General features: G+C 39.1%; 1 protein-coding gene across 3 annotated transcripts in view; it reads left to right on the forward strand.

Annotated features, from left to right (window-relative positions):
* PTPRG (protein tyrosine phosphatase receptor type G) overlaps window positions 1–26781 on the forward strand; it is a 783870-nt gene that overhangs the window by 404091 nt on the left and 352998 nt on the right. For all 3 annotated transcript variants that reach the window (XM_058166065.1, XM_058166066.1, XM_058166067.1), the window contains exon 3: window positions 22567–22746. In XM_058166065.1, the coding sequence (XP_058022048.1) occupies window positions 22567–22746 (180 nt within the window). The remainder of the gene's footprint in view (window positions 1–22566; window positions 22747–26781) is intronic.

Here is a 26781-nt window from a genome sequence, read left to right on the forward strand (position 1 = left end):
TGTAGATTTTGGGAATCTGTTTTAGGTAGGGAATTTAGGCATTCACAAATGTCTTCTATAATCATGTGGCCAATCATAAAGTATTCATTGACTAGAAGTTATACCTGGTGCACAGTCAGGGACTCGTTCTGGAGTTGTGATTCCTGCTTAAGAAGCAGGTAGCTGTCATGGCTAGGAGGCCATGAGAAGGGCGGTCTATAAATAAAAAAAAATAAAAATAAAAAAAAATTATTATTTGTATTGTCCACCAATTGTGTCTGTTCCTAGATCAAAAGGCTTTGCTCATGGTCACTTATGTCCTGATCATCTCTCAGGTGGATAATTGTAATGTGTTTTACATGGGACTATCCTTGAAGAGTATTTAGAAGCTTCAATTACTGCAAAATGTGGCAGTGTGGGTAGTTATGGATTCCCCAAGAATGGCACATGCTACAAATCTGCTCCATGAGCTCCATTGGTTGCCAGTTTGCTTCCGCATTTTGACTTTTCTGATTTTGACCATACCAAGCCTTTCCTTATGCAGGGGGAGTTCACTTGACCAAAGATTTTCCCAGGCTTGAGGCCTGTTACATGTACCTTTATTCTGAACGGGGTTTTTGCTAGCCACCTTACTACAATGTCTCTTTGGAACCCTCCCTCCCTCCCTCCTTCATTCCTTCCTTCCTTCCCACTTTCGCCTCCCTCCCTTCCACCAGAGGTAACTCTGGCCAGAGCACAACAATCTCCTGGACTGGCCCCATCCTTGGTAGCCTTCCATAAATCCCTCAAAACATGGCTCTGTCAACAAGCTTGGGCATCTCAAGGAAATGGTATTTTGTTGAGATGGCCACATCATCTGTAACACTGAAGATAATCTTTTCTAGTCTTTCTTAATAACATTCATCTTTTTTTTTATTATGGAATGTTTTTTTTTCATAAAAAAGTTTTATTTTTACAATCATATCAAACAGCTCATCCAATGTACAGTTATATACAATTAGTCGGTCTTGCCCAGTCACCACCCCCCTTTTTAACACTCTTCCCTCTTCTACCTTCTTCTACTTTCCAGACCTTCCTCTCCTTTTATTATTATTATTATTATTATTATTATTATTTAAATTTGTATACCGCCCTTCTCCCGAAGGACTCAGGGCGGTTCACAGCCAAGTAAAAAAATGCACAATACATTATAAATACAATTAAAATACTAGTAAAAAACTTATTTAAATTGGCCACAATTAAAATTTGGAGATAAAACCCATTAAAAACCCATAACTTAAAAAACTAACCCAGACCAGCGCAGATAAATAAGTAAGTTTTGAGCTCGCGGCGAAAGGTTCGGAGGTCCGGAAGTTGACGAAGTCCTGGGGGGAGTTCGTTCCAGAGGGCGGGAGCCCCCACAGAGAAGGCCCTTCCCCTGGGTGTCGCCAGACGACACTGTCGCGCCGATGGCACCCTGAGGAGTCCCTCTCTGTGAGAGCGCACGGGTCGGTGAGAGGTATTCGGTAGCAGCAGGCGGTCCCGTAAGTAACCCGGCCCTATGCCATGGAGCGCTTTAAAGACGTTCACCAACACCTTGAAGCGCACCCGGAAGGCCACAGGTAGCCAGTGCAGCCTGCGCAGGATAGGTGTCACTCGGGAGCCACGAGGGCTCCCTCTATCACCAGCAGCTGCATTCTGGACCAACTGCAGCCTCCGGATGCCCTTCAAGGGAGCCCCATGTAGAGAGCATTGCAGTAGTCCAGGCGACGTCACAAGGGCGTGAGTGACTGTGCACAAGGCATCTCAGTCTAGAAAGGGGCGCAACTGGCGCACCAGGCGAACCTGGTGGAAAGCTCTCCTGGAGACGGCCGTCAAATGATCTTCAAAAGACAGCCGTGCATCCAGGAGAACGCCCAAATTGCGCACCCTCTCCATCGGGGCCAATGACTCGCTCCCGACAGTCAGCCACAGACTCAGCTGACTGTACCGGGATGCCGGCATCCACAGCCACTCCTTCTCTTATCTACATCCTCTCCTCCCTCCACCCTACACCTTCCTTCTCCCTCTTCTACCCCTCTTCCTTCCTCTTCTCCTCTTTCCTACCTCCTACTCTCTTCTTTTTTCTCCCTCCCCACCGTTCTAAAATGGTAACTGGGCAGACCCGACCCTACATTAATTATATTTATACATCTTCAATAATCCCTGTACATTAACCATCACTCCATCCTCTACCCTCCACCTCCCAATTCCCCTTACCCCCCGACTTCCCAGAACAAAATGCAGGGTATCAAAACTAACAATCATAATCCAAAATAATTCCTAAATTATAATCTCTAGTCACTCCACACATAATCACATTCTCAATTCAATTCCCCTCTCCTTCAGAAATAAATCTAATACAAAATATTTCCTAAATTTACTCATATGCTATTCGATATTTTTTTATCTGATACTTATTTTGAATATAATCAATCCACATTTTCCATTCTAAAATATATTTTTCTTGTGTATAGTCTTTCAAGTAAGCAGAAATTTTTGCCATTTCTGCCAGATTTGATACTTTGAGTGTCCATTCTTCAATTGTAGGTAATTCTTCTTTCTTCCAATATTGAGCAATCAAAAGTCTTGCGGCTGTTATTAAGTTCAAAATCAATTTAGTCTCTATAGCTGTACAATCCATAATTATTCCTAGTAGAAAGAACTGCAGAGTAAACTTAATCTTCTTTTTCAAAATATTCTGCATGATCCACCATACTTTAATCCAAAATGCTTTAACTTTTTTACAAGTCCACCATATATGGTAATAAGTGGCATCTTCACAATCGCATCTCCAACATTTAGCCTGTACATTAGGATACATACATGACAACTTTTTGGGGTCTAAATGCCATCAATAAAACATCTTATAAAAATTTTCTCTCATATTTTGCGCTTGTGTAAATTTAACATTCCTCACCCAAATTCTTTCCCAAGTTTCCAACATTATTGATTGCTGAAAATTTTGTGCCCACTTAATCATACAATCCTTAACCAATTCCGTCTCTGAGTCTATTTCTACTAATACATTATACAACCTCTTAATATGCTGTTGGCCTTGATCTCTCATTTGTTTTAACAAATTATCCTCAGTTTGCTTAACACCTATTTTTTGATCTAATTTCCATCTAGCTTGCATTATGGAATGTTTTAATGTTTATTTTTTACTGTACATAGTCCCATTCATCGATATGGACAACTACATAAATTAGAGGAATGAATAGTAAAGTAAAATAAAACCATGGGCGTCTTCTCTTCAATACCCCAATTCCCATTCCAATATCCAGTTCCCTTTTCCAACCCAGAATGCATCTTTCCACTTGATCAGTTTTGTGTATGCACATGTATGTCCGTGTGTGCGTGTGCAAGTGAAGCATTGTTTTGTTTTTTTAAGACTGTCCCTTATGCACTTCGTTTTGAAGCATGCCAGCTTTTTTGATTTAAAAAAGAAGAGATTAATTTCTAGAGGTTAGGTAGGCCGGGAAGCCTGACAAGAAGGTATCTCTGAGCACATGAAGTTTTTTTTTCATACCGCATTCTGAACTCCGGGTTTCTGTAGAGCCCAGAAGAACTGTGACCTCAGAAGGGGGCTAAAATAACTTGGTATCTATCCAAATATCTCTTGTTCTTAACCCAAACTCAAAGATGGGAGTCAAGTTTACACGTGGAAGAAACCCAAGACACTGACCTACATTTCACAGTATTTGTTGTTTCATTTCGCGCTTGGTGTGCCTTTCGACTAGCTGTGCTATATTTAGCATCCACTTTACTCACCCCTGAAGTGGAGTCTCTCAGACAAGCTAATTAAAAGGAGGAAGCAGGACACCAACATGCTTGCCACGTCAGCAACAAGGCCTGGATTGCTTAATGGGAAAGAATCGGCTTGTTGGATATAACGGTTCGATTTACTTTCCGGGCTGACCTTTAAGTTCACGTCTGCTTTCGACTTTGATTTTTCCTCCTGAGCCAACATGACTTTGGAACTCTTGAATATGAGTTCTGAAAACTCTGTATTGAGACCATGAACACTTAAGTGTGATATTGTTTGAGTTTTAAAACATTTACTTCTTGAAGGATTTGGGGAAGTAATTGGAATTAAAAATATTGTCCCTGGGAGAAACTCAACTCCTTATTACTGGAAATGGTGGGCGGGCGGGAAGGGGGGGAAAGAGAAACAAGATTTGAAGCTATGTATAATTTTGTTTCAGCTTCTAAAGATGGTGTGGTGTCAAAAAGGAAGCCATAGGTTAAAGTTATGAAGAACTTTTCTCTCATATGTTTTTTCCCCCCAGTTTCCCAGTCAAGCCTGTGAGGATGCTCTTGCAATGCCCTATACAAGGACTAATCCTGTCCAAGGAATCAGGGTTTGGGATCAACTAAGTTTGGCTAATGTTTGCAAGGTGGAGCAGAAGGTAGAGTAGATAAGGATTGAAGAGAAAACTCCATAACTGTTTCATACCAGGGTCATTTTGTCATGGTACAAACCAAAATGGCTTTCTATAGCAGGGCTGTCAAACCCGTGGCCTGTGGACCAGTTGTATCACATGCTGGCCATGCCCACGCCCAGCTTAGCCAAGTGGGAAAATGTTGTGATACGTCAGGTGAAGATACCGTGAGGACGCAAGTTTGATATCTTTGATCTATAGCAACCTTCCCAAAAGTAGCTGTCTGTAGACTTCATACCCAGAAAGGAAGAAACAAAGGAAAGCTCAGCAAGAGTTTTAAACTAAGATCTGAGCCTGCACAAAGATCTCAAATTTCAATTGAAAGGTTTGATAGCTTCATCCCATTCATCTGCTTGATTCAAATACTGATTTTGGGCAGGCCTCCATACCTTTTTTTTTTTTTTAAAGTTAGTCTTTATTATTATTGTGATATAAAACCAGAAAGGAGACCTGGCCTGTCAACACAGGAAGAGTAAGCAAATCCCTCATTTCCCTTTTCCAGATTACATGCAAATACTGGAACGGTGTAACTCTTTTCTCTGTACATTATGTAGACATAAAAGAGGAAGTACAGCTCCTTTTATCTTTCAGCACTTTACTAAAATAGGTGGTGTTTGCTGGACAAGATTTGAGGTCTTAAATAGTTATTTGAATTTTTATGTGAACTTGTTTATTCATTTTAGTGGCTTTGTCTAGTTCTTGTTCCTTGCTGACCAGTCCTGACCAACAGATTTATTTATTTTTATTTTGTCACAACAGTATATATAAGCATATGCATGAAATAATTATACAATATATAAGCATATATATAAGCATAAGTATGTAATAACTATATTAATTGGATATAAGGAAAGGAAGCAATAGGACAGGTAGGCACGAATGTGCTCTTATGCACATACTTATGCACAGTAAAGTTCTTTTTTCGGGTGTGTGTCAGTGGTTGGTTGCCCCCAGTTCGGACCGGTTCTATAGAACTGGTAGTAAAACCTGCAGGAGGCTCCGCTCACCGACTTGGATGTTGTCATAGGTGAACTGCGCATGTGCAGAAGCTTCTGCGCATGTGCAGAAGTTCAGTGCACGCACGAGCAAAGTAAGTGCACATGTACGATCCCATAGCGAATCGGTAGTAAAGGTAAGTAGAACCCACCCCTGGTGTGTGTGCGTGCTTAGTAATGAAGGTGTGAAAGACCCTGGATTCTGTTTTCTAGAGACAAAATATATTTTTAGGATGGGGTAAAGGGTTGGATTTGGCCTTTGAATGGTGTGACCGCCGCACTCCAAATTTATCCATGCATCCATGCAATTTAAAGAATAGGCAAGGCTAGGATGAAAGCTAAATTTAATTTAAATAGAATAGAATAGAAAAGAATTTTATTGGCCAAGTGTGATTGGACACACAAGGAATTTGTCTTGGTGCATATGCTCTCAGTGTACATAAAAGAAAAGATACGTTCATCAAGGTACAACATTTACAACACAATTGATGGTCAATATATCAATATAAATCATAAGGATTGCCAGCAATAAGTTATAGTCATACAGTCATAAGTGGAAAGAGATTGGTGATGGGAACTATGAAACGATTAATAGTAGTGCAGATTCAGTAAATAGTCTGACAGTGTTGAGGGAATTATTTGTTTAGCAGAGTGATGGCCTTCGGGAAAAAACTGTTCTTGTGTCTAGTTGTTCTGGTGTGCAGTGCTCTATAGCGTCGTTTTGAGGGTAGGAGTTGAAACAGTTTATGTCCAGGATGCGAGGGATCTGCAAATATTTTCACGGCCCTCTTCTTGATTCATGCAGTATACAGGTCCTCAATGGAAGGCAGGTTGGTAGCAATTATTTTTTCTGCAGTTCTAATTATCCTCTGAAGTCTGTGTTTTTCTTGTTGGGTTGCAGAACCGAACCAGATTATGTGATTATGAATCACATTAGTTAGATATGGTTTATGTATTATCATTTTGCCTTTCTAGCAAATTGTCTCCATTAGACTGCAATTTTTAGGAACAGGGTCACAAATACTGCACCCTTTCTAAATGCTGACAGGCATACTGGTAGCTTATCATGACTAATAGATAATTGGCATCAATTCAGGCATGAATACAAGTTCCCCTTAAGTTTGTTGTTGACTGGGTTTGGGTTTGGTTTGGTTTGGTTGACTGCTTCAATTCTAGAATGCCTTCTTCCAGTGATGAAATCCATTTTTTTTTGCTACCGGTTCTGTGGGTGTGGCTTGGTGGGCATGGTGTGGCTTGGTGGACGTGGCTTGTTGGGTGTGGCAGGTGAAGGATATTGCAAAATCTCCATTCCCACCCCACTCTGGGGCCAGCCAGAGGTGGTATTTGCCGGTTCTCCGAACTGCTCAAAATTTCCGCTACCGGTTCTCCAGAACCTGGGGTATTTCACCCCTGCCTTCTTCCTATCACCTCTTGTCATTTGCAAGACAAGTAAGGGTTAAGATCGTTCAGAGAACTTCACAAATTCTTAATCCAAAACATTTTAATCCAAAACAGATTCTTCACCCTAGCTTGTAAATTCAAGACTCATTGTTGAAAATTGTGTTGGTGAAGAATGGATTAGATGTTACTACAGCCAAATCTGCTGCAGAATATCAGGGAGTCTAAAAGAAAGACTTGGGCTGATCAGTGCTGTTTAGCATCTTAATATTTGTGCCACTTCATGGTACTTTTGCATCAATGGTTAGGCTATGGAAGGTGAGCTCTGGGAAGTTTTTAGTGTCATTAAGTAGGAGATGGCAATTGCTTGTAAGACATCTTGGGAACAATTGCATTTTGGAATATTAGAGTGAGGAACAGTTGGAGCGTATCATCTGTTGTCACATCAACACTTGTTAAAAATCCCAAAATGAAGTGAAATATCTATCCTCCATTTAGTTGTTTGCTTGAAGTCAGGTCAACATGTGGCTAATAGTAATTGCTCAAGTGTTGCTTGTAAACTGAAATAATAGTCTTGTCTTTCTTTGAACTGACTAAAGAGCAGTCAGAAATGTGACTAAGAGTTGATCATTAATTATCAAATTTAAAATGAAATTCCAAGAAGACCATTCTCTAATGAAGTTATTTTCCTGCTTCCTTAAGAAGCTGTTCCTAAATTTAAAAGTACTTTTTTTTTTATTTCAAAGTTCATAAATGCTATATGTTTTAGGGAATTCATACAATTGTTAGGACAATTATTATTGCTTGTTAAATGTGTAGACCAGCAGTTAATTCAAGGTTAGCAGCTTACATAAGATAAAGTGTAATAAAACATCCACAGTAAAGAAAAACGAAGTATAATGGTAAAAAAGAAAATAAGCATCAATCCCAAAACAATAGAAACACAATAATGATGGTGAATATAATTGTACAAGCTGAATGGTAACAAAGAAACTATTTGTGACAATGATCCAGAATTTGTATGTTCACCATTGGTTTTAAAGATAATAATATTCTGGTAGGGCAACATTGAATAAAAGTAACAATAGAATAAGAATATAATAGAACCTTGGAGGTCTTCTAGTCCATCCCCCTCCTCAAGCAGGAGAATCTGTACTATTTCAGATAAGTGGCTGTCTAGTCTCTTCTTAAAAACCTCCAGTGATGGACTGCCCACAATTCCTGAAGGCAAGTTATTCCACTGGTTAATTATCCTCACTATTAGGAAATTTCTCCTTAATTCCAGGTTGCTTCTCTCTTTGGTTAGTTTCCAATCATTGATTCTTGTCCTGCCTTCAAGGATCATGATGTCTGATTTCTGGGGTCTCTAGAAAGGTAATGTGTGAAACCGAACCCAATGCTGAGAGATGGGGAAAAAATGAATTATAGGTTAAAACTACATCAGATTTTATTTCCTTTCAGGGGTAGGAAATGTATACAACAATTTCCCTACTGATCACTCAACCACTGATGTGATGTTTTTGCCCAGAAACAATGACTCGCTCAAGGCTTATATATTTGCTGTGATAATACCACAGATGAGCTATACAAAGGAATAACAATTCAAGCAACCTTGATTTATTCTTCTATTAATTGACAACACTTAATCTTCTGAAGTTTGCTATCAATTAGTATATTAGTTTCTCTTCTAAAACAAGAAGCACTTAACACTGTCTTGGTTGTGACTCCTCCAACACAGCATTATACTTTCCCAAACATAACCATCATGATCTTTCGAACCAACCAAGCTCCCACAGGAATGGAAGAGTTGAACCTCAAACTACTTATCTACTAATATTAATGGCTACTTTCTGTATTCCAGGCCAGAGGTTCTGATACCAGGCCAGAGGTTCTGATTCTAGAATACAGCTCGCCTGTTTGGAACCCTCACCACATCTCTGACATCAATACAATTGAACGTGTCCATAAATATTTTACAAGAAGAGTTGTCCATTCCTCTGAAAACAACAAAATACCTTATCCCACCAGACTTGAAATCCTAGGGTTAGAAAACTTGGAACTCCGTCGCCTTCGACAAGACCTAAGTTTAACTCACAGAATCATCTATTGTAATGTCCTTCCTGTCAAAGACTACTTCAGCTTTAATTGCAATAATACTAGAGCAACTAATAGATTTAAACTTAATGTCAACCGCTTTAATCTAGATTGCAGAAAATATGACTTCTGTAACAGAATCATCAGTGCTTGGAATACTTTACCTGACTCTGTGGTCTCTTCTCATAATCCTAAAAGCTTTAACCAAAAACTTTCTACTATTGACCTCACCCCATTCCTAAGAGGACCATAAGGGGCGTGCATAAGCGCACAAACATGCCTACCGTTCCTGTCCTATTGTTTTTCTTTTCTTCTTCCTATATATATATATATATATATATATATGCTTATACCTCCTTATATTTACTCATATAAGTGTTTATATACTATATAATCTTTTTATATGATACCTACATATATTGTTGTGACAAAATAAATAAATAAATAAATAAATAAATACCTGGGAAGTAACAATGGAAGGAGATGATTGCCCTCCATGGAAGATTTGTGAGCTTTTCAGATGCATCCAGTTGCCACTGTAAGACACAGGATGCTGGGTTAGATAGGTTTGTGGCATGATCTAGTCAGGGAATCACTTAAACTATTGTTTAAAATGCAGCCAGAATAGTCGCAGAATAATTTTAGGAGAGCATTAACTTTCCCCAATCTCATGCTTGGGAATTCTGTGAGTTATTGTCCCAATGTATCCAAGAGACCTGATGTTACAGTACATTTTCATCGAGCAGAGGACTACCGAAAGCTGTTATGCGTGGAACAAATTATAATTCTTTTATTCCAAGAGAATAAACTTTAGACCCTGAAGAGAAATGTCAGGACAAGTTTGACATCTTCTTGCCTTTCTCCCTTATTATCAGAGACATCTGGCTGTGCCCTGGGGTGGTTCCAGGGGTGGAATATTGATTAGGGCTGTTGCATCTGTCTGGATTGATAGTGGCAAAGGTGATTCACAGCTGATATGGAAGTGAACATTGTGTTTGTTGGGACCGCTTTAAATAAAGTTCACCTTTCCAGTTGTTTGAACTCAGGAAAAGACACAGCTTTTTTGGGAAGGGAGCTCCCAATGCATGTGTGAACGTTATATCACTTTTTGTCCTTCAAAGCCAGATAGATGTAGTAGATCCTAATATTTATGCCTTGCTCAATTTCTGCATTGCAAATCTAAGATACATTATTTGATGAGAAGCTCTCTTAGGGCATGCCACAGTTTCGATGTTTTGTTTTAAATTCCCACACCTTTCTATTGAGAAAAACATTGAGAAATTGTTATGCAGATGTATCAGGTCCATATGGGTTTCTGTTTTCTAGACATTATTAATGCACTATAAAAAATGAAGAATGCAAATTGCTCCAGTCACTGTAAGTTGCTGTTAATATTGAGCTGTAACGTATTCCCCTATTTAGTAAGCTCTACTTATTTCTATTGTTGTGGAAGGGTTGGTCAGATACAAGCATAAAACTTTGTTTTAAAAAAAACTGGCACAGACAAGCTATCTATTCCCGAAATACATTTTAGAGATACTTCTTGTCTTAATCCACCAATATTTCATTCCAGTATCTGTCCTTTTTCTAGCAGTAATATCTATGACTAAATTTAACACTGAAGCTGGTTCTGGGTATTTATAGATTTTTAAGCTATATCAAATTACAGGTAGTCCCCGACTTGTGACCACAATGGAGCCCAAAATTTTGGATGTTAAGTGAGACATTAGTTAAATGAGTTTACAGTTGTTAACTGAATCACTGCAGTTGATCAGTTAGTAACCCGGCTGTAAAATGAATCTAGCTTCCCCATTGATTGTCAATGGTCAAAAGTTGATCATATGATCGTGGGACACAGCAACGATCATAAATATGAACCAGTTGCCAAGCATCTGAATTTTGATTGCATGATTATGGGGCTGCTATAAAGGTTGTAAGTGTGAAAAATGGTCATAAGTCACTTGTAAGTCAAGTGCCGTTGTAACTTTGAATGGTCACTAAATGAACTATTTTAAGTCGAGGACGACTGTAAATGCATGCTGTTCATAATTTCCCTGTCCTGTTAGTTGTGTCCATTGTGAGTTAATAAGATAAACAAAAAATAATTTTGATTTTATATATATATATATATATATATATATATATATATATATATATATATATATATATATATATATATATATATATATATATATATATATATATATATATATATATATATTTTCTGAGGTTTTCACGGTGTTTGTATATATGTCTTTGGTTGATCGGGTTTTCTCCCGTGTAAAATTGGAAGTGTCTTGGCGACGTTTTGACGAAGTCTCATTCGTCATCTTCAGGCTTCAGCTTCGTGCTTCTCCGCATGCGAGAAAATAACCAAAGACCTATATATATATATATATATATATATAGGTCTTTGGTTATTCGGTTTTCTCCCGTAAAATTGGAAGTGTCTTGGCGACGTTTGAAATCTCATTCGTCATCTTCAGGCTTCAGCTTCGTGCTTCTGGGAGCAATGTGTGATTGCAACTGTTTCTTCCTTTTTAACTGCTAGTGGGGGTTTGAACTGATTGAGTGGGAGCTTGGCTGTGCTCTGTTTGGATGGAGGTTTTTTTGTGCTCTGATTGGCTGGGGGGGTGTCCTGTTTGGGTGGGGGCTTGGTTGTGCTCAAATTAGTCTGAGTTGCAGGGGATTTGAGCACAAAAAAACCTCCATCCAATCAGAGCACAGCCAAGCTCCCACCCAATCAGTTCAAACCCCCACTAGCAGTTAAAAAGGAAGAAACAACTGCAATCACACATTGCTCCCAGAAGCACGAAGCTGAAGCCTGAAGATGACGAATGAGACTTCGTCAACGTCGCCAAGACACTTCCAATTTACGGGAGAAAACCTGAATAACCAAAGACCTACATACAAACACCATGAAAACCTCAGAAATATATATATATATATATATATATATATATATATATATATATATATATATATATATATATATATATATATATATATATATATATATAAAAATAAAAATAAAAATAAAAATAAAAATAAAAATAAAAATAAAAATAAAAATAAAAATAAAAATAAAAATATCTATCAGCACTTTGCACTGTGCTAAGAATAGGATTCAGAAGATGTAGCATACATGTGGCTTTTAAAAAAATTATTTGGAAAAGCAGAAGAACATAATTAAAATTGAAAGTAGTACCTCAAGATTATACAATATCATTCATTATTGTGTGGTGGGTTTTTGGGGGGGCCGGGGTTGAGGCTGTGTTCCTATTCCTTCAGGATAGTTCCTATTATTCTTTCCACCTTCTAGAATTGTATCTCATCTTCTAGTTAATAGATACTTTGTGTCATGAAAGGTTTTAAGGGCATCCTGCACCAGTATCTTACTGACTCTCACTTGGTTTTCACTTGAATGTATGGATCCAGAAAGGAGTCATTTCACAACTCCACACATATAACCCAACCCTAACCCTAATCCGTGCTATAATTGCATTGGGCTTGAAGGCCAATCTAGTTTTCCTCATTTTCTTCACGCTTAACAAGTCATATTTGTATATCCTGGATCATATAGAATTGTACTCATATGTACTCATATGAAAGTACAATTCTTCTGCAAAGTTTCCTTTGAATGCATTTAAGTCAGGGAGGTTGCACTGGGAGGTTACACAGTTTGAAGTCTTCCAGGTGTTCAATTAAAAGTTTGTATGCTCCAGGCTGCAAAATTTTGGAGGTAAGTGTCCATGTGACCTTTAGATGGCAGTAAAGAGTTAGAATTTTCAATATTGTTTTCTGCCATCATATGGTTATCCTCAGTACTGCAGCCCTTTTCGACCTGTTTCTCAAAAAACCCCAACATAATATTAAGAAACGTGTTCTATTTGGTGACTAAATTTTTAGTTTTATTATGTAATGGCTGGATTTGCACCTCATATTACAAAAACCATAGCGATTTTTAGAAAAGAAAAGCAGACAAACGATATAAAGTACTAATTAAAAAGAAAGCAGTAATATACAACAAATGTATTAGTTTTGAAATTGTAATATCAAAGTAAATAAAAAGAATTGTTAAAAATAGAAAATCAACAGAAATAAAAAGCCCTAAAAATTAACACACTATATTGATGATAAATCTTCTAAATATATATCCATTTCATCATTTGATAATGTTTCAAATTATGCTTTAAAGTTGTCTATACTAGTAAAATATTATGAACTATGTGAAAACTAAATGAATTGTGCCATTTAAAGAAAAGAAAAAAAGAAGCCTTTTCAAAAGCTGATAAATTATATGTTGCTTGAATTCAGTCTTTGATATTCAGAATAATAGTACTTTTCCAATATCTCAGTATAATTCTCTTGGTTATTCCTCATGCTTGATTATAACCGACATTACTCAAAACCTTTGGAATATAATTCAAAATAGCACTGACATCTTTAACATGATAACCTTTGCCCATAGATCTATTTCTAGATGTTACAATATTCTTCTAAAAAGAAGCCAAATGGAGAAATGGCCTAATCATATGAGTTACTATAATTTCACATTTCTTACATTGCCAACAGAGAAAATCCACAGTCTATCTTTCGGATAACATTCTTTGAAGAGGCCAATAAATTCAGAATAACTTGAATTCTCACTTCAAAGACACACCTCAAGGGTTATTGATTAAGACTTGAATAGATAGATTGAGACTTTATGCTAAGCCATAAAATGTGAATTACAAGCCATCTTTATATCAAGAATGGGAACTACTGTACAAGATAAATATGGCGGACTGGATCTCCTTATAGAATAATAGAATCACAGATCTGGAAGGGACTTTGGAGGCCTTCTAGTCCAACCCTCCTACCAGGGGTGAAATGCTCCCAGTTCGGACCGGATTGCCCGATCCAGTAGTGATGGCGGTGGGTGGTTCGGAGAACCAGTAGCAAAAATCCCTGTCCCCCCCCCTGCCCATGCCCAGCTGAGCTGCGCGATCATCAAAAGATTTTTTCTTTTACTTTTAAAAACATTTTTTCTTTGGCTGAAAAAATGCTTTTAAAAGTAAAAAAAAAGCCTCTGATGATTGCGCGGCTCAGCTGGGATCGTCAGAACCCTTTAAAAGCATTTTTTCTACAACCTCTTCAGCCGAAGAGGTTGTAGAAAAAATGCTTTTAAAAGGCTCCTCTGGCGATCCCAGCTGAGTTGCCTAATCATCAGAGGCTTTTAAAAGCATTTTTTACAACCTCTTCGGCCAAAAGTTTTAGAAAAAATGCTTTTAAAAGTAAAAAAAAAAAGTTGGCCACGCCCACCCAGTCACATTACCCACCATCACCACCAAGCCACGCCCACAGAACCAGTAGTAACAATTTTTACATTTCAGCCCTGCCTCCTAGCCAAGGCAGGAATCCCTGGCAAATGACTGTCTAATTTTTTTTCTTGAAAACTTTTAGTAATGGAGCACTCACAACTCCAGGAGAAAGCTTTTATTGACTCTTTTCACTATCAGGAAATTTCTACTTAGTTCCAGGTTGGATCTCCCTCTGATAAGCTTCCATCCATTTCTTCTTGTTCCACCCTCAGCTGCTTTGGAGAATAAATAAATAGACTCTCCTTCTCTGTGACAACCCTTCAAATATTGGAGGACAGCTATCATGTCACCCGAAGTCTTCTCTTTGTTAGGCTAAACATATCTAGTTCCCTTAGACAGGGAACAGACAGGGTACAGTTTAGCCCCCTTATTTTTGTTGCTTTTCTCTGCACAGTTTCTTCTATGAAGTCCTCCATGATTCTAAAAAAGGACAGAAGATCAAATTCTGCCTGAGCTATCTTGAAGCTGAATATTCTACATCTCTTTGTTATTTCCCTTTAAGAAAGTGAGGATTATGTCCACAACTGGCTTTGAGGGAAGCACCACTACCTTAAGGTGGTAGCTGGGCCAGTTTTATTCATCTTTCATTGTTTCTGTTGAGAAATGATACCAAAAGAAGCTGTTTCATTTTGGACCAGATGGGAAAGTGGGGAAGTAAAGAAGGATAGTGAGGTAGCTGTCCTTCCCCATCATTTGCAACTCGGTGTCCTTCAAAAGTTGAAGCTTCTCTGCCCTTCTACATAGCATATATCCTTTTTTATTTGAATTTCCAAGTGCTAACTTATCAGGATTTGGCTGAAATAAATTATTTCTAAAACTCTGATGGATTGTTCTTTTCAGCTACTTTGCATACCTTGTCTTTTAATGCATTATTTTTTCAGTAGTGCCATTTGATAACTCTTTAAAATAATGTTGAGCTATTTAATTTAATTGAAATTTAATAACAGTAGTATGAATTTGAATGAAATGAATTATGGACAATTTAGACGAAACCATCATAAATACTTTTTCATAGAATACATTTTTCATAGCTTTGTTCAGATACTCAGAGTGCTGTGCTTTGAGAACAAAAGAAATGGGTTTGTTTTCCAAATTGGGGAATCTTTCTATAACTCCAATCACAAAAACAAAAGAGAAAAGAATTGTTTTTGAATATGAGATGCGAAAATGATTACCAAAGAGAAGACATGTCTTTACCGGCAAAGAGGCAGAGCAAGATGGACAGAAGGATGTTATTAATCAGAAGACTACACCCAATTACTGTTCTCTTTTATTCATTCATGGCAATTAGTGGCATTATTTATGAATTATTCAGTGGTGGAATTGATATTAAAAACAAAAGCCTTTTGTATGGTAAGAAGTTACAGCCTTTGGGTTCTTGAATTTTGCCCCAAATGAATAAAAGAAAACAATCACTACACTGGGTGACATCTTAAACTATAACATCTCTCCGTCTCATGGTAAATTTTTGTATAAGCATATTCCATCCCATTCTTCTTTTGCCAATAGGAATAAATGTATTTTGCTTTTCTTTTTTAAAAAAAAACTATTTAAAATCCTGGTTTAAATGGCAATCGATTACAAAACTATAGGTTGTAATTTGTGGCTCATTTAACAACAGATTTAAAAGCTCCTTAAATTGAGGTTCCAAATATAATAACGTTCTTCCTGAGTATTTAATTTCCTCCAACTCAGCACTGTATTGAACAGTTATAAATATTTGCATGTAGACATTTTTATAATCAAGTTTGTATAGCCACTTGTCTCAACACAATTGAATCTGGACCGCAGATGTATGAACATACGGCAGTTTAAATGGACTAAAAATGGCATTGTGGCTTCAGTAAGTTTTTAGTAATTATGTTTGTTTATGCTGAGGCTTCTAATGGCATGTCAGAGAAAAAGTAGATTATTTCTGTGGACCAGATGAAGAGTCTCCCATGTTACCAGGTAAAATGTTTAGGTAGACCATGTTAGTAGAGCTGTATGAATGCAATACATAGTTTGACTCTGTTTTCTCCTAAGGTGGTACATGTAAATGTTCCAACTCCTGGTTCTTAGGTAGAGGTTTAAGTAAGATCTGGGAATCTACAGAGAAATATTTGTGGGAAAGATTAAAACTTTACAAAACTTGAGCCTGTGTAGAACTGGAAATGACCTACATTTGCTACTCTGCCATCTTCTGCAGTGATGGCTTGCTACTGGTTTGCCCTGATTCGGGCGAACTGGTAGCAGCGGTGGCGGGAGGTTCTGCCCACCCACCTGGACGTCATCAAATATGATCTGCGCATGCGCAAAAGTGGCGCAAGAGCGCGAGAGCGAGCGAACTACTAGCAAAGGTAAGTGAAACCCACCCCTGATCTTTTAACAATCTATAATTAGTAATAGCACAATAGTAAAGGCACAGTAAAATTGTTGTCTAATAATAGAAAACCTAGCTAGGATGCCTAGTGAGTGCAGACTGTCCTAAATTAAGTATGCAGCAGTGTTAGTTTAACTAGTAGCTTCATTATCTCATTTTATAACACACTGATCTGTATTATACATCCACAGGGTAAATTCTTCCTGGTTTGGCTGCTCGTAATATGTGTTGGCCATAATTGCTCTTTAATGGCATTGGTTGGTATAAAATGATAGGGTTACTCTGCCAATGTTGGTGTCATAAACAGCTGAAAATTCAAGCTCTTTCTGGTTTGCCATTTCACTTAGATCAGCATAAAACATAACATAACATAACATAACATCAGAGTTGGAAGGGACCTTGGAGGCCTTCTAGTCCAACCCCCTGCCCAGGCAGGAAACCCTACACCATCTCAGTCAGATGGTTATCCAACATTTTCTTAAAAATTTCCAGTGTTGGAGCATTCACAACTTCTGAAGTAAAGTAAAGAAAAAGAATTGTCATCGGAGAATCGTGCTGCTCAGAAGGACTACTTTTAATGAAAAGCTGGCTAAAATATTTCATAGGAGGCATGCAAAGAATCAATATATTTTCAGAGACACCTTCTGACAGTATTAAAAGCACGCAACAAATGAAAGATACATAGGTACTTAGGAATTAAGAGTTGCCATTGTGTAAAAAAAAATGATATGTACAGGGAATCAATTTTTAGAAAAACGACAAAAACAGTAATTGGAAAGTTAATGGAGACAAAGAAACGTCAAATGACTGGGTGTTAATATTGCTTTTTAAAAATTGTACTTCTAATCTATAGGCTCTGTGTAAAATATTTTTTACTGTGTGTTGCACCAAAAATTGTGAAAGTTTATATTAAGTTGTAATTAGATTTAGATGGAATTCATTATTTTTAATGGATTCCATTAGTGAGGTGAAGTCATTATTTGGGATGTACAATTGCAAGTAGCAAAACAAGCTAATTTTTGGCTTCTATTTAAAGATGGCTTACACAATAAAGGGTCTATTATTAAAAGTGCTGTTAAAGGAAGGAAAAACGCTAAACATTTGAATTGTAGCTCTAAATAAGATTCCCATTTTTATATGAAACAAACTGTTTATTTTCTATGAAGGAAAAAGGAGGAGGGGAAAGTGGAGGAGAAGAAGGAGGAGGAGGAGGTGGCAGAGGGGAGGAAGGAGAAGGAGGAGGATTTGTTTGGATGAGGTCATTAGGTTCCTCATCTTCTTGGGTTGTTGTTGTTTTTTTGGGGTGGGGGAGCTCCAGCATTAAACATTCTGCATCTTACATGGTGGCTTTGCACAATTTTTTAAAAAAGTGTTTATTTGTATATTTGGACAAGTCCTCTTACCAGGTTACAAAGTGGAATGCAGACCTTAAAATCTAACAGAAATACGTGAAAAAAATGAATCTCAGGAGCTCTCAAATTGTGCATTCAATAAATTTACTCCTTTCTGACCTGGATGCATTCATTATGCAAATTTCCACTGCACTGACCATCAGTACTTTATCAAAAACTCTCACTAGATATTATGAAAAGCAAGAACTATCTATCCATGTTGAAGGGCAATGTATGTTAACCTGTAGAGACGCGGTGGCTCAGTGGCTAAGATGCTGAGCTTGTCGATCAGAAGGTCGGCAGTTCAGCGGTTCAAATCCCTAGTGCCGCGTAACGGGGTGAGCTCCCGTTACTTGTCCCAGCTTCTGCCAACCTAGCAGTTTGAAAGCACATTAAAAAATGCAAGTAGAAAAATTGGGACCACCTTTGGTGGGAAGATAATAGCGTTCCGCATGCCTTTGGCTTTTAGTCATGCTGGCCACATGACCACGGAGACAGCGCTGGCTCTTTGGCTTTGAAATGGAGATGAGCACCGCCCCCTAGAGTCGGGAACAACTAGCACATACGTGCGAGGGAAACCTTACCTTATGTTAACCTGTGCATTGCCTTTTACCTACACGAAACAACTCTCTGTAATAGGAAGTAAGATTATCTTCTGTCTGAAAATTTTTCCATGCAATTAAAAATCATTATTTTCTAAGGCTTCAACAATGAAGAGAACCTCTATAGATAGAAAAGGATTTCCACTGCAAATAGTCATCGCCACCTGTAGAGGGTGATGTATAAGGAACAGGGTTACTGAACTCTGGAATGTTGATGGATTGTTCTCTCTATTTCATAAGGTCTAAAAAAGGATCAGCAGAAAGTAACCCTCATCCTTGTATTAGGTTGCCATGACTCTGTTTTCACAGTGTCTTGTTTCAGAACTAAGGTTATTCTTGCGTTTTGTTCTATATGCAAATTTTATTTTGCTTTTGATTGTATGAAGCAACAGGGAAAATCGTATCTGCATATTTTGTCTGAGTTTCTGCTTTTTTAAAGGACTCCTAGTGTTACTTGCTTTTATTTAGATTGCATCCAAGACTCAGAAGGATGCGTAGGTACTGCACATTTCATCAGTGGATTGTACAGAGAAATTGTCCAGTTTTTTGTTGCCTTTTCTTCCCAATCAGTGGTTCTTCTATTCTTCTCTGGAGAACACACTATTCTCTTCTGGTGCTGTTAACTCGAACATCTCCCCAAACACAGAATCGTTATTTATTTATAATTTATTTTATTTTGAGGGTTGAAAGGCTGAGTGCTATGCTGGATAGAATTATTGTGTAAAGTGAGAGACCAAACCAGATTTAACTTTGTTTCGTGACTTTGGTGGGGAAGTTCAGCTTGAATTTTCCTTGCTTTAACTATCTTTTAAATACTGCATTTTTCACTACACCTTTTGTACCTTCCGCTGTCAAAATAGGAAATTTTACTACCCAATTTTGGCAACTGTATCGCTGAAAATCAGCCATTGAATTGAGAGGTCTACACAAAAAAATTGAGGGGTTACTACTACATTCAAATTGGAAGCACCTCAATGAAGCGCTTCTGGGTTGAAAGGTTTAGCTGATGACATCACTGTTTTCCGCGGGATGCCTGGTTGGGGGATCCTTTCACATCCCTGTAAATTTTCCCACTGAAGTGGTACCTATCTTATCTACTCACGGATGCACACTTTCAAACTGGTAGGTTGGCAGGAGCTAGAGCAAGTGATGGGAGCTCATCCCACCATGAAGTAGAACTCGGGTCTTGAACGCAGGCTTGTTAATTATTAGTCCAGTGGCCTAACCATATGAGCCACCGTGTTCAAATTGAGGGGCTGAAGAATGGCTGCTGTTGTCCTACAATGGAATAAATTAAAAATGTAGATTCTATCCATGGTTATATTAATCTCTTTGGAAATCTGACTTAGGTCATAATTTGGAAAGGATATTTTTAACGGTATTCTAAATTCTGAGTTTGGGTTTGGTCATATGCAGTCTGCTCTTAAGGAAGGATTCTACAGCCTAGATAACCAAACAGAGACTCAAAAATATGTTTCTTCCTCCCAAGGTTCATGGAGAAAGTTGCTGAACAGGGTGGCTTGTAGTAAGAGAAAAAATAGTATTATTCCTATATTATTAAGCGCCATGGTGGTGCAGTGGTTGGAATGCAGTACTGCAGGCTAACTCACCTGCTAGCTCACTCCAGGAGTTCAATTCTGAGCAGCTCAAAACTCAGCTTTCCATCCTTCCGAGGTCGGTAAAATGAGGACCCAGATTGTTGGGAGGAGGGGGGGCAATAGGCTGACTCTGTAAACCATTTAGAGAGGGCTGTAAAACACTACAAAGCAGTATATAAATCTAAGTGCTATTGCTATTTCTCAATAGTTTTGCGTAGGAGTTTTGAGTAATCTCTGTTCTACTTGATAGTGACAGCAAAACTAAAAGCAGCTGAAATAAATACAGATTTTTTTTCTTTGTACCATATAGGGATTCTTCAGTCCTTTATACTTTTTATATAAAAATTCAGTTGTTGAAAAGTACATTTAAAAAAAAAACATGATTTGAAAATGGACAAGTAACATAATTGAATATTCCTATTAATTTAAAAAAAATCAATTGCCCAGCCAAATGCAAATTAAAAATGACTTGGAAACAGAACTTGGTGTGCTACATAAAATGTCTGGTATGGAAGGGCTTTTTTTTTTTTAAAGTAAAATGGCAATTGAGCTTGGATACAGAGAATGGATAATCAATATCCACAAGCTAGAGTAGTTTCCTCCACTAATGGCATATGATTTTTTTTTCCTTTCTAGGCAAAGGTATTGGGAGCTTGAGACACTTAGAAAAAAAAAGAATTAATTTGAAATCTGTAATGGAAGATCAGTTTCAATTAAAACTAATATTTCAGCTTTCATGGGCAAGGAGCTAGTTAGCTCTAAACGCCATAGTGGTATGCAGTGAATAAAAAGTTTCCTTTACAAATTACTACCTTGTTTACAGATTTCATAGAATATTAAATTATCCTGGCTAATAAATATTTGCTCCTTCACAATGTGTTAGGTATAAACTAATGCCTCCCCATAGTTTGAAGTTGTGCTTTAATTTTGCCATTACTCTTTTTCACTTGGAACATATTTGGCATTGTATTCTGAATATTATGCATAACAGTTGTATACTGTAAAACAGGGTGGGAGAATTGTCCTAGCAGTAAAAAAAAAAGCAGTAAAAGAAAAGAAGAGGTGCATTCTTTACAAATACAATAAGGATTGATGCCAAAAATGCAATTCAGACCAAAGTCACCGTTTCATAATTCAGGTTGGTCTCCTCGTTGATTGAATCATTGCTACAAATATTATACTTCATAAAAACGCTATACAGGCCAATTGCACAGATCTACTTTCGTTTAGTTCAGGGCTGTCAAACTCGATTTCATTGAGGGCCGCATCAGAGTTGTATTTGACCTCAGGGGAGTTGGGGTGGGCATGGCCAGGGTGGGCGTGGCCACCTAGATGTCACTCGTGTCAGGGGAACCTGTGGTGGCCAAGTGCTAAGATTTCCTTCAGACCCTCCCTCACTGTCATTATAATCTCCCTTCCTTCCTTCTGTTGTGTCTGCGCCCCCCCCCCCGAGCTGGGCCCCCTGCCAGAAAGTGACTCTGAAAGTGAGGGGGAAGGGCCATCAGGACTTACCTCTGGAGCACCGGCTTCCCTGGCTCAGCTCCAGGAGCCAGAGGCAGGCCAGGTGGAGGAGATAACGAGGCCTCCGTCCCCTGACACTCCCCCCCCAGGCCACGCCTCCAGACCCGGCTGATGGCAATCAGGCCTGGCTGGACCCTAGGTTTCATAGGCAGGAGAGACGGGAACAACAGAAACAGCGGTAGGGCAGGCCTAGGAAGTGCTGAGTCATGGAGTCACACCCCACAGGATATAAAAGCAGCAAGGGCTGCTATACCACTTCTTGGCAAGCAAATTAACTGCTTAGAGGGAGAATTAGAGCTGAAATCCTGTTTATTTCTGGTTTCCTGAAGACGCTCGCTAGTTTGCTGCCAGAGCTGATAGTTGCCGGCTAATTAAGTCATCGCTAGTGTCTCCCAGACTGCGGACGGAGACAGATCACCTTCCTTCCTTCCTTCCTTCCTTCCTTCCTTCCTTCCTTCCTTCCTTCCTTCCTTCCTTCCTTTTCTTCTTTTTCCTTCCCTCTTCTTTCTCATTTCTTCGGTGGGCCTATGGACCAGATCTAAGCACCCTGCGGGCTGCATCCGACCCGTGCACCTTAGTTTGCTACCCCTGGTCTAGTGCTTAAGATACCAGAGTATAAACCAGGAGACCGTGAGTTCTAGTCCCACCTTAGCAATGAAAATCAGCTGGATGAAAACAGGAAGAAGGAGTTGTATTGGATGTGTTCGCCACCTTGAATTGTTCGTAAAATAACAACAATAATAACGGCAGGATATAAGTAGAATAATAATAAATGAACGATTTTTATCTCTTTGGAACAGGGGCATATGGACCTGAGCATTGGGTTACTTCAAATGCGGATTGTGGGAGAAATCACCAGTCTCCAATCGATATCATAGATCATCAGGCACATGTTGGAGCGGAATATCAGGAAATACGCCTGGTTGGCTTCGATAATGAATCTTCTAACAAGACTTGGATGAAAAATACTGGGAAAACTGGTAAGGATTGCTTTGTTGGGCTGTTCATTTGCTGGGCTTGCTTGCTTTTCCATTTGTCATTAATTCTAGCCTGCTTCTGGCAGCCACTGACACAATGAAAAATGTACAAAAAAAGTTTGGAAGGTGGTGGTAACCCTGAGCACCACCCCACTGCTATACACTACACTCATGCATTGGATTCAAATTCTGTAGATAGTACTGAAATTCCTTCCATAGATAAGTTTCCCTATGCGATGAATGCTGAAATTAGCTTTATGCAGATCATGTTTTAGAGAAGTTCAGCAGCCACCTGCACTAAGTAAGGCAGCTTTCTCATTCAACAGGGAGGTGTCCCTTTTATGCCTGTTTGTTTCTTCTGGTCCTCGACTTACAACAGTTCATTTAGTGACCGTTCAGAGTTACAAAAGAACTGCAAAAAAATTACTTAGGACCGTTTTTCACACTTCTGACCAGTGCAACATCCCCATGATCACCTGATCAAAATTCAGACACTCAGCAATTGACTCATATTGATGACAGTCACAGCGTCCTGGGATCATGTGATCCCTTTTTGCAACCTTCTGGCAGCTGGGTTCACTTAATAACTGTGCTACTAACATAACAACGGCACTGATTCACTTAACAACTGTGGCAAGAAAGGTCATAAAAATTCACTTAACAAATGTCTCACTTACCAACATAAATTTTGGGCTCAATTGTGTTCGTAAATCAAGGACTACCTGTACTTAATCCTATGGCTTGTCAAAGTGTCTAGATGGTTGCTCTCTATTGCCATCTAGAGGCTAAAACAAAAGGAAAACAAATTCTTCTGGAGCAGAATTTCTTACACTTTTATTTATTTTATTTATTATTTATTTATTTATTAAATTTGTATACCGCCCTTCTCCCGAAGGACTCAGGGCGGTTCACAGCCAAGTAAAATAGACAATATATAAATACAGTTTAAAATACACTTAAAAAACTTATTAAAATTGGCCACAATTAAAATTTAAAACTAAAACCCATTTAAAAACCCATAAATTTAAAAACTAACCCAGGCCAGCGCAGATAAATAAGTAAGTTTTAAGCTCATGAAGGTTCGGAGGTCCGGAAGTTGGCGAAGTCCTGGGGGGAGGCCGTTGCAGAGGGCGGGAGCCCCCACTGAGAAGGCCCTACCCCTGGGCGACGCCAGACGACACTGTCGCGCCGACGGCACCCTGAGGAGTCCCTCTGTGAGAGCGCACGAGTCGGTGAGAGGTATTCGGTAGCAGCAGGCGGTCCCGTAAGTAGCCCGGCCCTATGCCATGGAGCGCTTTAAAGACGTTCACCAAAACCTTGAAGCGCACCCGGAAAGCCACAGGCAGCCAGTGCAGCCTGCGCAGGATAGGTGTCATTCGGGAGCCACGAGGGGCTCCTCTATCACCCGCGCAGCTGCATTCTGACTAACTGTAGCCTCCGGATGCCCCTCAAGGGAGCCCCATGTAGAGAGCATTGCAGTAATCCAGGCGAGGCGTCACAAGGGCGTGAGTGACCGTGCATAGGCATCCCGGTCTAGAAAGGCGCAACTGGCGCACCAGGCGAACCTGGTGGAAAGCTCTCCTGGAGGCGGCCGTCAGGTGTTCATCAAAGACAGCCGCTCATCCAGGAGAACGCCCAAATTGCGCACCCTCTCCATCGGGGCCAGTGACTCGCTCCCGACAGTCAGCCGTGGACTCAGCTGACTGTACCGGGATGCCGCATCCACAGCCACTCTGTCTTGGAGGATTGAGCTTGAGCCTGTTTCTCCCCATCCAGACCCGTCGGCTTCCAAACACCGGGACAGCACTTGATAGCTTCATTGGGGTGGCCGGTGTGGAAAAGTACAGCTGAGTGTCATCAGCGTACAGCTGGTACCTCACACGAAACCACTGATGATCTCACCCAGCGGCTTCATATAGATGTTGAACAGAAGGCGAGAGAATCGACCCCTGCGGCACCCACAAGTGAGGCGCCGCGGGTGACCTCTGCCCCCGTCAACACCGTCTGCGACGGTCGGAGAGATAGGAGGAGAACCACCGATAAACGGTGCCTCCCACTCCCAATCCCCCCAACCGGCGCAGCAGGATACCATGGTCGATGGTATCAAAAGCCGCTGAGAGGTCTAATAGGACCAGGGCAGAGGAACAACCCCTATCCCTGGCCCTCCAGAGATCATCCACCAACGCGACCAAAGCCGTCTCAGTGCTGTAACCGGGCCGGAAACCGGACTGGAACGGGTCTAGATAGACAGTTTCCTCCAGGTGCAGGGGAAACTGATATGCCACCATACTCTCTACAACCTTCGCCGCGAATTTTGGGACCCATTCCTAGTTTTAAAAATTATGAAGGATCCCAAAACAGCTTTTCTTTGTACGGGCTAGATTTATTTACCATATTAAAAATGAAAATTGATGCATTTCTAGAATATTTATTGACTGATTTATGTGAAAACAACAGTGTTACACCCATTAGGTGTACTCTAGGTGCAAATAAAATATTTTTCATGTATATTTTTAGCCAATAAAAATTATGAGAAGAGTCACATTGCTTTACATTTTTTCCAATATCTTCAAAATCTAGCAAATAATTTTGATTTTGTAAATCTCTGAGGGGGAGGGGCTTGGGAAACATGCAAGGGTACTCAGAATACATTTTAAAAAACACTGTGCTGGAGCAATACAAGAACCAATCCAAGGAAGGACACTTTCCATTCATACTAGACATTTTCAAAGGCTCCAAAGGAACCAGGAGAGCAGGGCTCTTTTGGATGACTTCCAGGAGAGGCAGTCCAGAGAGAAAGTCCTGTAAAGTCACACACACGGACTTTTGTCCCTGTGTGTGTGTGAGAGAGAGAGAGAGAGGGAGAGAGAGGGATGCCAGCAGAGTCAGGGTAGGCATGTTCTGAATTTTTGACATGACGAGCCTAAAAGATTCACCATCACTGGCCTAGAATCTCTCAGGATATATCTACAAGGTTAGAACGTTATAGCTTTAGTTTGGCAAGATTCTGTCCGTTAGTTGAAAACTGGTAAGCAGTTAGATTCAATTGGCTCTCATTGTTTCGTCTCTCGGCTTGGGCATGACATTAACCATTATTAACTGAGGACGGCTTGTATGGAGCCTGATTTCTATATTATTTTACTCGTTATTTATATGATTTATGTAGCTGCCCATCTCCCCATCAGTGACTTTCTAGTTTACACAGGTCAAAACACACATGCACAAACACCATTCCCCCTATATTGTAATAATGCTTTTATAAGCTTTTTAATATTGGTGTATTATCCTGGGGAAAACTGTGGCAATCTATAACCAAATATGTAAGGCAAGAAAAGGCTCTAATTATGTTAACAAGCTTATGTTGAAAAATAAATTATAATTCATTTTTTACTACTAGAATTCTGGAAGGGAGCTGTTTATGAGAAGAAACCTTTAAAGATTAATAAAAATTCAAGAGAAACATAAACAACAACTTCCTGTTAATAAACCAGCATTTTTATTTGTCCATATGTCACATTTTTGTAAAGACTAAGTTTATGTAGTAATTTATTTGTAGATGCTACTATTAATTACCTATAGATAGCATATGTTTCACACCAAAACATACTTGGCACCCCAAAAATATTATTTGGAAAAGAGAAATATCAGTCAGGAAGCCCTCTGTCCCAGCTTTGTTTACTTTTCACGGATCTTAAGACTATTTTTGTAGCGTTAAAACTAAAATAACAATAGATGATGCACATTTTCATTGACAAATACAGAGGATACTCTGGTATCAATCCAAAACATGCTTTGCAGCTATGATCTCAAAAGTAAGTCTATTGAATTTTATGAACATTAACATTGATCTTAATTTTAACATTAGGTAGGTTGAGTAGAATATAAGTTTTACTGATGTGAGTCGGGGGGGGGTTCTTTTGAGATGGCAGGTTTTTATGGTGTAATATAAACTTTCAGTACTCAAACATATTTTTCAGAAGTTACATAAGTTGTAAATCATGTGTTTAAAAGATAAGGATATGTAGAGCAGGTCATTAA

Source organism: Ahaetulla prasina, chromosome 2, assembly GCF_028640845.1.
Source record: "Ahaetulla prasina isolate Xishuangbanna chromosome 2, ASM2864084v1, whole genome shotgun sequence".
NCBI classification, from domain to species: Eukaryota; Metazoa; Chordata; class Lepidosauria; order Squamata; family Colubridae; genus Ahaetulla; species Ahaetulla prasina.